The 12013-nt window shown below is 40.6% G+C and overlaps 1 protein-coding gene across 1 annotated transcript in view; it reads right to left on the bottom strand.

Moving 5' to 3' along the window:
* Positions 1 to 584: 584 nt before the first annotated feature.
* Positions 585 to 12013, bottom strand: part of LOC137304853 (mucin-2-like) — a 50120-nt gene continuing 38691 nt past the window's right edge. Inside the window, exons 10-14 of the mRNA XM_067973657.1 lie at positions 11347 to 11405; positions 9474 to 9619; positions 7738 to 7877; positions 5667 to 5756; positions 585 to 3633 (exon numbers count right to left, since the gene is read on the bottom strand). Of these exons, the coding sequence (XP_067829758.1) occupies positions 3610 to 3633; positions 5667 to 5756; positions 7738 to 7877; positions 9474 to 9619; positions 11347 to 11405 (459 nt within the window). The 3' untranslated portion in view covers positions 585 to 3609. The remainder of the gene's footprint in view (positions 3634 to 5666; positions 5757 to 7737; positions 7878 to 9473; positions 9620 to 11346; positions 11406 to 12013) is intronic.

Genomic DNA, 12013 nt, shown 5'->3' on the forward strand with positions numbered 1-12013 from the left:
CCCATATAGGAACAGTCTGACCTTCCTGTCCATTGATTGCGCCCAGGTGGCAAGTTGAAAATCCAGCCCTGGATCTCAATGCTTAGAATCTCAAAGTCAAAAGGTATGGACCATGAAAGGCCCACTGAGCTCATCTGGAGTCTTCAAAAAAACAGGTATTTTTAGGTCTTGAATGGAATTGTGGGAATCTTTTTATTTCCACAGTCACTTACCACATGTATAGCTCATGGACAATATGAAAGCCCAGCCCAGACTAATGGTGTATGTTTGTTTAGACAACGATTACTCCACATCATAACTAAGCCACAGTTGAGCTTCAGAAACATGTTGACACACATAAAGGAGTCAGCATTGCCTCATTGGTGGATGCAGTGTGTATAAAGGTAAACAAATGGGTTAGATCAAGGAACTTTTTGTTAGCAAATCACTTTTGGTTAAGTGAAGCAAAAAAATTCATATTGAATCCAAAGGATTATTCATAAATACAATCAGTTCTAATTTGTGAAATATTTATTCAATAGTACAGTGCATTTAACAAAAGTAAATGATGTCAAAAATATAGCTTTGAATTACAAGTTTGTTGTCAATAAAGCACTTCATATTCAATCCTCTGAAATCTAGTAGGTGTTTTATAAAGAAACCTTTACAAATTTTCACCAATCTTAATAGTGCTTAGGACAGTAAGTATAAGTGAATGTAAACACAATTATACCTTGCTCTAGAACAATGCCTTAAAAGCTGACTCTTAGTTCAGTTTAGCATCAATGTTGCTGTAAATTCATTCATGACAATATAGGGATGATAGTTAGTCAACTATTTGGACACACCAATTGCCATGGTGAGATGTGGTGGTTGACACTGATTTAGTCCACACTGTTACAAAGCAATAGATGCTACCTTGAGGCTGTGACAAGTATATTATACACATTTTATTGTAGATCATATGTTTTAAAAATTCTCAGGGTTACAAGAGTCTAATTGTCACTGCAAAGTGTTCAGTGAAGCTTTCCCTCAGTCAACACATGGTCTGATGAAGCAATTTGTGCCACAATGAATCGATTCAGATTCTGTCGTGAAAACGTTGTCGTATCGCTCGCCTGTGATGCCATTGTGATAAAAACAAATGGTGGCGAGATTCCCCTTTTAAGATGCAAAACTAAAGCTATCTTCTTGACTGAAGTATAAGAGTTCTGAGTTTTGAGTTCAAAATGTTGGTTTTGACAAGAGAACAACAAGGTTGGGGAAAAACCCAAATACTTGCTTGGAGGTTGTTAAACAGTGGATTAGACTGAACACAACCTGTGCTCGGCAAAGTTAGTTCTAGCTGGTGCCAGTCGGTTCTATTTGAAAACTGATCTCAACCAGTTTTAGGTGTGTGTGTGCTGCACGTTTTGAGTGACTGAGACTTTTAAGGAGTCTTATTTTTGTGATGAGAAAATATTTATTTCAAATATTTTTATGTTCATACAACAAAATAAGGGTATCAGTATATATTTTGTACCAGAAGTGACTAGCTTATATATTTTATTACAAGTTGTCCAAGAATACATTCAAGCTAATAATTTCTAGAACGGCTCTGAGCACAGCAATTTCAAATCAGAACAGCCTAGAATCCATTTTAAATCAACACAGAAATGGAGGTCCCTATAAGATCAGCATTAGAATGATACCCAGCCTGTCTGTAATATATTTCCATTGATAACACATGCCCACATTAGAATCAACCATTGAATGGCCACTGATCTTAATAGAGCTCTACACTGACCAATAACAATACAACATAACAAGTTTTAAAAATAACATCTTAAACATTAGCACAATGCACAACATCATGAAACACAACGCAATCTGCCTTAGACTTTATAGCCGTCATTTTGTTATAGATTAACAGCACTACCAATGTGAGTGTGCCTCGTATCATTGGCACAGTCATTCAGGACACCTGAGCCTTGAAGTTGTGCCATACGTGACTGGCACATGAACGCTTAACAGAATCGTATGGAATTCGTCCCGTCACTATTTAAATAGTTGACACCCCTACTAAAAACAGAAAGAGGGGAATTCCAGATGAACACTTTGAGTGTTGTACCCTAGTATCCCAGTCCTAATTCCTTCATAATTGGCTCACCCAACATCTCTGCAGGTAAAAGGCCAGGTGTCTTGACATTTTTATAAATATTTTTTCTTCTAAAACTCAAAAGACAAAATTTATAATATGTTTATAAAGCGCTGAGGAGCATTTTGATAATTAAGATAAGAGTGGTGGTGTAGATTTCCCAATTGGGCAGTAATGAGGTTGGTCATCTTTACATGTAGTGTATTTTCTAAACAAAACATGTTCTTAGCAAAGGATATAAAGAAAGACTAAGGATGCATACCCTTTGTCACCATCAGTCTCTAATCACTAACTCTACCTCTTCATGGCTCTTGGTTCTAACCGTGTGAGGCTACTTTGGGTTCCTTACTTTTTGCTGTATGTTGGGATATGGAATATCTACCATTGTGCCTTGTTACAAAAAGCAACCTCTTTTCTCCAAAAAACTGCATTCTACCATGGGTAAATTATGCAATTAGGATAACAATTAGCCATTTTCAGCCAGTATCATGTGCAAATATCATCCATTTCCTGAGTATTAGAGAGAGTTCGGGCATGGAGATCTCAGTTGTCCTTTTGCTCTGACTGCTAGCATCTGGGTAACCAGAATGACAGCTTCTGCAGAACAATATATCTTTGATAAAATTATGCATAATAGATCTCTTGCCTCCTAGAACCTCTGCAGATCATGGCATATGATTTTTGCTCTAATTTGCAATTATGAGGGGGAAATTCCACCTATCGCTGATATGGACAACCTCAACACTCTTTAAGATCTCATTTCATCTCTATGCTTGCAGCTGTTTTCAGCCACAGAATTATTGTCAACCGTCAGTACTTTTTCCATAAGTATCCTAACTTTTATGCCTTTCAGTCACCCAGCCAATTATCCTCCAACCTACTCCTGCATGCAAAGGACTCCAGTGATTTTAGCTTCTTTTAAACAGTGCTGTGCATAAGGTACTCTTTAAAATATGACTATAGCTTCATTGGGTGTGAGTTATCTTTTGATTATAAATGGTTTATAATATAATAATTGAGGTTTACACAAGCTCATTTAGCTTCCAAACACAAACCCAGCGCATCACTTTGAGAGTCTTGTCACTAATTCATCAGAAACTTGATTTACGTTGACTCCATTTTTGACATAGAGGCATAGATGTACTGGGAAGCAATTACCAGTTAAGGGGGATTACCTTACAAAATGAACACACATTCAACTTTTGAGACAAAACTACCACCACAAACGAATACACACCACAAGCAGGTGTTTTCCAATGTGTCGAAAGTGTTCTGCAAACCTCCAGCTTCAAAACGTCAGCCACGTTGCTGCGAAAGAGTAATTCTGGAGCAGCTTCATAACGACTCACTACATATGGTTGCATGTGTGTTAAATTAATTTGGGTAGTCAGTTAGATAAGAATTGTTGTGAATACCCAATGCATTCTTCATAATCCATGTTAGTTTACTCCTCTTGACCCAAGGTCCTTGTTATTACTCTCCTGGAGTTTTCATCAGTGGAAATTGTATGATCGGCCCTAAAGTGAGACAAATGAACAAGTGTTACACTCTGGCACCTTCAACACATTCGAGCTATTTTGCCAATCACCTTAAATCTATGTCCTCTGGTTGTTGACTCTTCTGCCAATGGGAACAGTTTCTCCCAATCTACTCTGCTTAGGCCCTTCATGATTTTGAATACCTCTATCAAATCTCATCGCAACCGTCTCTGTTCCAAGGAAAACAACCCCAGCTTCTCTAGCCAATCCACATAACTAAAGTCCCTCATCCCTGGAATCATTCTAGTAAATCTCTTCTGCACCCTCTCTAAGGCCTTCACATCTTTCCTGAAGTGCGGTGCCCAGAAATGGACACAATACTCCAGTAGTGGCTGAACTACTGTTCATCATGACTTCCATACTTTTGTACTCTATGCCTCTATTTATAAAGCCCAGGATCTCGTATGCTTTTTTAACCGCTTTCTCAACCTGACCTGCCACCTTCAATGATTTGTGCACATATACCCCCAGATCTCTCTGTTCCTGTACCCCTTTTAGAGTTGTGCCCTTTAGTTAATATTGCCTCTCCTCGTTCTTCCTACCGAAATGTATCACTTCGCATTTTTCTGCATTAAATTTCATCTGCCACGTGTCCGCCCATTCCACCAGCCTGTCTATATCCTCTTGAAGTCTATCACTATCCTCCTCACTGTTTACTACCCTTCCAAGTTTTGTGTTATCTGCAAATTTTGAAATTGTGCCCTGTATACCCAAGTCCAAGTCATTAATATATATCAAGAAAAGCAGTAGTCCCAGCACCGATCCCTGGGGAACACCACTGTACACCTCCCTCCAGTCCAAAAAACAACCATTCACCACTACTCTCTGTTTCCTGTCACTTAGCCAATTCTGCATCCGTGTTGCTACTGCCCCCTTTATTCCATGGGCCGCAATCTTGATGATAAGCCTACCATGCGGCACTTTATCAAACACCTTTTGAAAGTCCATATTCACCACATCAACTGCACTGCCCTCATCTACCCTCTCTATCAGGTTAGTTAAACATGATTTGCCTTTAACAAATCCGTACTGGCTTTCCCTAATTAATCCACACTCGTCCAAGTGCCTGTTAATTCTGTCCCGGATTATCATTTCTAAAAGTTTCCCCACCACTGAGGTTAAACTGACTGACCTGTAGTTGCTGGGTTTATCCTTACACCCTTCTTTGAACAAGGGTGTAACATTTGCAATTCTCCAGTCCTCTCGCACCACCCCCCCGTATCAATGGATGTTTGGAAGATTATGGCCAGTATCTCTGCAATTTCCCACCTTACTTCCCTCCGCAACCTAGGATGCATCACACCCAGACTGGATGACTTATTTACTTTAAGTACAGCTAGCCTTTATAGTACCTCTTTATCAATTTTTAGCCCATCCAGTATCTCATTTATATCCTTCCTTACTGAGACTCTGGCAGCATCTTCTTCCTTGGTAAAGACAGATGCAAAGTATTCATTTAGTACCTCGACCATCCCCTCTGCCTCCATGAGTAGATCTCCTTTATGGTCCCTAATCGGCCCCACCCCTCCTCTTATTACCCATTTACTGTTTAAATGCCTGTAGACGACTTTTGGAATCCTCGTGTATGTAGACCACTAGTCTATTCTCTTACTCTCTCTTTTCCAACATCACAAGTATACATTGTGATTAGTATCCCATGGCGTAACAAGATGTAATCACTATGCAAATCCTCGAATGACATCTATTAACGTTTCCTGTATAATCAAACCCAAACCCAAAATGATCAGCTAATCTTGTTAGCGGCTGTTCCTGCTTGTGAGGACTTCCATCGAGTTGGAAGCAGGATTTTCGTGATCAAGTATCGGAAAGCTGCAATACTCAATCTGCCTAGTTTTAAAGATTAAAGAAGTGAACTGAGTCAAATTGCAGGTGTGCCATAAAGTGACTCCTTTGTGTACACAGGGCTGCTGTGATACTTAAAGAGAAATTCCCGTAATGGTCTTTCTGAATTCAGGTTCAACCGCATTGAGTAGGGCAGAGTTGATACTTACCCCAAACATTGGAAGTTTCATATCCAAATCATCAGGAGCTTCCAACCTGAAGGCATTTGCCACTTTTGAACAATAACCTGTCTTAACAAACTGTAGAAAACAAAGAAAAACACATTTAAATTTTCTATTCATTATTAAAGTGTTGTCATTGAAACCCTTTTCATAAAATGGTTACAGCACAGAAGGAGTCCATTCGGCCAATCGAGCCCATGCCGGCTCTTTGTAGGAGCGATCCAGTTGGTCCCATTCCCCTACTCTTTCCTTATAGACCTGCAAATTTTTTCCCTTCAAATATTTATCCAATTCCTTTCTGCTCCCACCACCCTTTCAGGCAGTGCATTCCAGATCATAACTACTCGCTGCATAAAACGTTTTCCCTCATGTTGCCTTTGGTTCTTTTGCCAAGCACCTTAAATCTGTGTCCTCTGGTTCTCGACCCTTCCGCCAATGGGAACAGTTTCTCTTTATTAACTTTAACTAAACCCTTCATGGTTTTGAACCATTCTATCAAATCTCCTCTTACCCTTCTCTGCTCTTGTTTTCCTTAATTCTCTAAATCCCAAATCTTTCAATATATAATCGTTTTAATTCTATACAATAAAAAGCTTTCCTTGATCAGCATGATCTACCTCTCAATGGAACAATTGGAAGCGTAATAATACAGGATAAAACGGCGCACCGCCGACCGCATCACAGGACTGCATGGAGTGCTGGTCTTCCTCCACAGAGGTGAGGGCCCATTGTAAACCTTTACGGTTCAATGAAAGCCCTGGCACATCTTAGTGTTGTTACTGGTACAAATAGAATAGTAGAAATGGTAGGTTGGTGCTATGATGCAGTCACACTGACAATTTCAGGATAAATTTTCATCTGTCATGCCCCAGGCAAAGTTCTTTCTACAGAGGATGCATGCTGAGAATTGGGGAATACAACCCCCATACGATTTGCGGGGGGGGGGGGGGGTGGTGGTGGGAGTAGCATCCGAACTCCCAATTATCACGAAATTCCTGGGAGCTCTACAGACAAGAATTTACCCTATTCATTAATTGGCCATTGTGGAAAGTTGTATCTCCAGTGTTTGAAGTGACATTGCCCCAACAGTCACGAATTATCTGCTCAACAATGTTGTGGTGATGTCAAAATCAATATCTAATTCTCTCAGCTATGATTACATATGAACTGGAATTTGGAAGATTGGAAGTTATCCCATTTTTTCTCATCTTCAAACTTTCTGCTTTTCTTCCACGTTCCTTGCACGACTTCTCTTTCCATTACCTCTCTATTTTTCTTCACTCATTCTCTTTCACTCCTTGCTGGCCTTTAGCAAGGTTTGCTTTTCAATATTGTCTTCTGGAGTAGGTTCTGAGCAACTAATCCAAACGTGGACTATGAATCTTCAACCACATTCAGAACCCCATCAGTTACAAGGTCCACACCCATCTGCTCTCCCCAGCAAGCATATTAAATTGTCTAAAAGTAACCGTCACTCTAACTCTAACTCTTTGTGGATACTTTGTTTCCAAGTCTTAACAGGAGACTTCTGGCGTTTTGAGATTTAGCCAGTTAGCCTTGTGCAAGAAGATCTTCAGAGATCTTCTAAAACCTGTACAGGATTCTTTTAAGAAAATTCCTTACAATAAGTATGTTTAGATACTCATTGTGTCGACGTTCATTATTAGAGCATTTGTTCACGTGCGTTTAAGGGTAAATTTCGTGAGACTCCATTCCCAACACACAATTTCACTCGACCGGAATGCGGAAAAGAAAAGGGTGCCACTTTACAGTGTTCCTGATTTTTCAGTCATTCATTTTCATGACCAGAACATTGGGCATACCATGAATCGGGTAGCTGGCAACTGGAAGATTGAGGGAACCATGAATGGAGCACAGTGACTTCCAAGCCTGATTCTCTAATCCACACTCTGGGGAAGCAGGCTCCACAGAGGCTGATGTAACTTATCACACACATATATATATTTTCAGACAGAAATAAATAAATACATATTTACTCACTGCATACAGAAGCACATGCACGGACCACTAAGCAATTCAGAAGGTTTCTTGAACTCACCAGCACAATGAGGAATGGGAGTGCGAAGATAACCAAAAGGCACATAACAATGATTGCAATAGCATATCCTGGGAACAGTCTTTTAAGAGCTGGCTGCTCAACTGTGATTGTGGTTGTAGTCGGGGTGGTGGTTGTTGGTGCTGTGAATTAAAAGTGTTTTGTTTAATGTACCTCAGCAATTTTAATGCACTCAGTTCTCTCAAATTAATTCAGTTGGCACCAAATGGTACATAAAACATATTGTCCGTTATGCCTTTCCGCCAGAGCCCATTTAAAATATACTTACAGTGACGGCTCTAACTGGGGCACTTTCCCTTTTTAATGGTAGCTCAGGTTCATTCACTGTCCATTAGAGAGATACAGATCCGACTACCATATTCTTTGGCCTGCTCGGGTGTCAATGATACAGTTTTGAGGGTGCAACAATAGCATAATTCTGCCCATAATCCAAAATGTTCCATTAAATATCAACAAAGGACCAAAGGTCAATTCTCCTTTGTTTGGCCAAATGGCCCTTCTTCCTTTTATAGATGCACTAAGGACATATTGTACGTTACTCCTGGTAAAGCTTTAATATTGTTCCCAATATTCTGATTGTTCTCTTTCCCTACACCATTGACAACATCTAACCTTAAGTGTTTAACTTTAAATTAATGAATAATAAAAACCTCAGAATTTTGGAAAACTTAGAGCTTGAGAGCACCAAACTAAACTGCATTTTGTTTTATCTTACAGTGTAACTATGTCATGACATCACTGCTGGCTGTAACAACTAAGCACAGTAAAAACCAGTACCTTTATGATATAATTAGGTTAGAGAGACCCCTATTATTAGTTAAATATTAATTAGCATCTTTCAGATGAGACGTTAAACCAAGGTCCCATCTGCCCTCTCAGGTGGATGTTAAAGATCCCACGGCCACTATTCAACAAGAGCAGGGGAGTTCTCCCCGGTGTCCTGGCCAATATTTGTCCCTCAACCAACATCACTACAACAGATTATCTGGTCATTATCACATTGCTGTTTGTGGGATCTTGCTGTGCACAAATTGATTGCTGCGTTTCCTATATTACAACAGTAACTACAATTCAAAAATACTTCATTGGCTGTAAAGCACTTAGGGATGTCCTGAGATCGTGAAAGGTGCTATATAAAAATGCAAGTTCTTTCTTTTTTAAGCGTGGCCCCACTGGTGTGATAGCGGGGGTACGTTTTGAACAGAGCAGTACAGGACGGGAGTATGTGATGGGCATTTGGCCTGATTCACACCTCACACCATTTTCTGTCCATTAAAACCAACCAACGCAAAATTGCATGGATCACAAACCGGGTGCCCTGACTTCTGTGCTGGGTTCTGTCAGAGGCGGGCGGCACACTCCGGCAGATTACCGCCCGTGCGGTGAAGGTGAAAGTTTACCGTTTACCCCGTTACGTCCAAGACACCCATTTCAGACATTGCGGGTGAAATTCAGCAAGGGGCACAAAATGGGCAGATGGCGGATCGATTGCCCATTATACACATCCTGCCCAATCTTCCTTTCCGCTGACTTCAAAATCGGGCGTGGCGTATAACAGGCAGTCAGTCCGCTATCACCCATTTTGCGTCTCCCACCAAAGTTGGATTTCACCCCGATTGACTCAATTACTTGAATCAAATGTTTTTGTACAGTAAAGTCTCACAGCTTAATACTATGTACAAAGAGATGAAGTCGTTTTTTGAGGTCCTATAACGTACTTGTGTTGGTAAGAGCGTTGACGTCCAAAGTTAAATTTGCATTTGTGAATGCTGCCGTGTTTCTAACTAGTGCTTGGATAACATCAGCTTTGATGGTTGTTCCTAGTGTGTATTGCATTATTGTATTGACGACAACAGATCCATTCCTAGATAGTTATAAAAAGAAAGAAAGGTGTTAACAACATATTTACATGACAAGAAATACTATCCTCCATTGATCACTGGAACCCACTGACCTGGCCTTCATGTCCTAACCAAGAAGGCAAGCATGCAACCTGTCCCCTGCCATCTGTCAGTACCCCTTTCGTCCAACCACAGCAAGAAGTTAACTTGTCCTACAGCAACTTAGGATCACAGGAACAGAGGTTGGCCATTCAACCTCTTGACCCTGTTCCGTCATTCAATTAGATCATGCCTTATTGTGTACCTCAACTCCATTTACCTGCCTTTATTCCATATCCCCTGACATCCTTACCCAACAAAAATCTATCAATCTCAGTCTTGAAAATTTCACTTCATCCAGCATTCATGGACCTTTGAGGGAGCGAGTTCCAGATTTCCATTACCTTTTGCTTGAAAGAATGCTTCCTGATTTCACTCCTGAATGGCCTAGCTCTATTTTTAAGATTATACCCCCTTGTTCTGAGGAAATAGTTTCTCTCTATCAACCATGACTTGCACCATTAACATGACAAAATGCTATCAGGTACTTTACCAGTGGGGATTTTGGACACTGACCAGGTAGTTGGGAGAAGAGATGAGGAGAGGCAAAGTCAAAGACCTCTGAATTTTTTCTCTCTTCCTCAGATAAAGTTTGATTCCTCTGAGTTCATGAACTCATTATGTAGAGGGTCTGAGAAAAGAGTCCTACCAGCCTTGTCTCCACACATTAATGCTCTAATGTGCCAGAGCTACTTCCTGTGATTAATATAATCTCGTTTGCACACTTTCCAGAATTTCAGCGAGTGTAAGATGTGTAATCTACTAACGTAACCACAAGAGATCCTGGAAAAAGTTCTTGAAAAGTAGAAAAAAGCAATGAAATAGTTAGCACTTGTGAAATTTGCTGTTAAATAATGGCGTCACTAGCTGAAGTAAATTAAGGAGATTCACACTAATAACTAATCTGGTTTTCAACAGCAGTCGGGCTGGGTTTGAAGTGGAGGCAAACGGTAGCATTGTGCCAACAGCTATCAGCAGTGCCTCTACTCAGAGTGATGTCAAGTGCCCATTTTGTGAGGTGTACCAAACAAATGCAAGCCTTGTGGTTCCAGTCATGGAGAATTTCTATGACAAAAAGTGAGGAAAGACATCTTCCTTTTAAACAAGTCAGGGCAGTGGCAAGGATGTTACAGCTGGTCTAAATATCCTTGTGGGAGTTCACATGTATGTATGTGGTTGTCAGGTGAGGACAGGTTCAGTTTCGATGTCTTACCTCATTGATGAGGCTGCCCAAAAAAACCATTGTCTGGTTTCGTCTGGGCAAGATACTGCCGCGAGTGGACTCGTTCATTTTAATTAACAAAGAATCATGGGCATGTGCCCAATTTTCCATATGCTCCCCTGGCACGCAAAGTTGTAGGCAAAGATAAAAATTTACCCACCTTCAAAAAGAGATGGGGCAAAGGCAAGAAACTGGGAAGGTTTATCTTTGAAGAGGTTGGGAAAAAAATGACTATAATGGTCTCGTTCCAGCCTGCAAAACCTCGATGAGTTGCAAGCAATCGATGACACCAGCAACTTAGTTCCACTACACGCACACTCAACCAGTAACGGGAATAGGCCGTTCACTTTATCCACATCAGTATGTACAAGCACTGGTTGCACTGTGCATTTTCTTTCTTTTTGAGTGATGAACGAGAATTTTACTTACATAAACCCGTCGATTATGACTTCAATGTAGTTAGTATTGCTTTCAAAGACACTGTCCACCTACAGCACAAGAAGAAAATGTCAGAGGATTAACATAGGCCCATGAAAATCATCAGTGGAGAGCACTTCAATGGAGTAATTCAAACTCAGTGGCTCAGATGGCCAACCTTTGTACCTTTTATAATTCAACTGAATTTGCTGTTATCTTTTTAAAAGTTTAGTCAAGTTCGCCAGTGCTTTAAACTATAGCACCAACCAATCCTCCGACAGATTTAGTTTCACAATAGTAAGTACTGCATGTACTGCCAATGAGTCTTGTCTTTAAAGGGGACAGTGTGAATTCTTGAGGAGGCCATTGCATCGATATCTCTTCCCCTGAACCTCTGCCTCAGAATCTAAGGCAATTTATCGCTCCTGACACTGAGCTTTGCATGATGGGAGGACAGGCTGGGGAATTCTGGGATGGCGATTAGCCCACACATTCTCGTCTGTATGAATTTAACATACTGAAAAACTCACATGGGACACAAAATGGAACTTGTTAACCTCCGTGCTAGACTTCAGAGCCGCAGTAAAAATTTGTGTGGCCCCCCCTCCCCATCCCGCACAAACCCGTCCCCCCCACCAACCATGATCCATTACAACACAAACATGTAATGAAATATATG

Source organism: Heptranchias perlo, chromosome 38 (genome assembly GCF_035084215.1).
Source record: "Heptranchias perlo isolate sHepPer1 chromosome 38, sHepPer1.hap1, whole genome shotgun sequence".
Taxonomy (NCBI): domain Eukaryota; kingdom Metazoa; phylum Chordata; class Chondrichthyes; order Hexanchiformes; family Hexanchidae; genus Heptranchias; species Heptranchias perlo.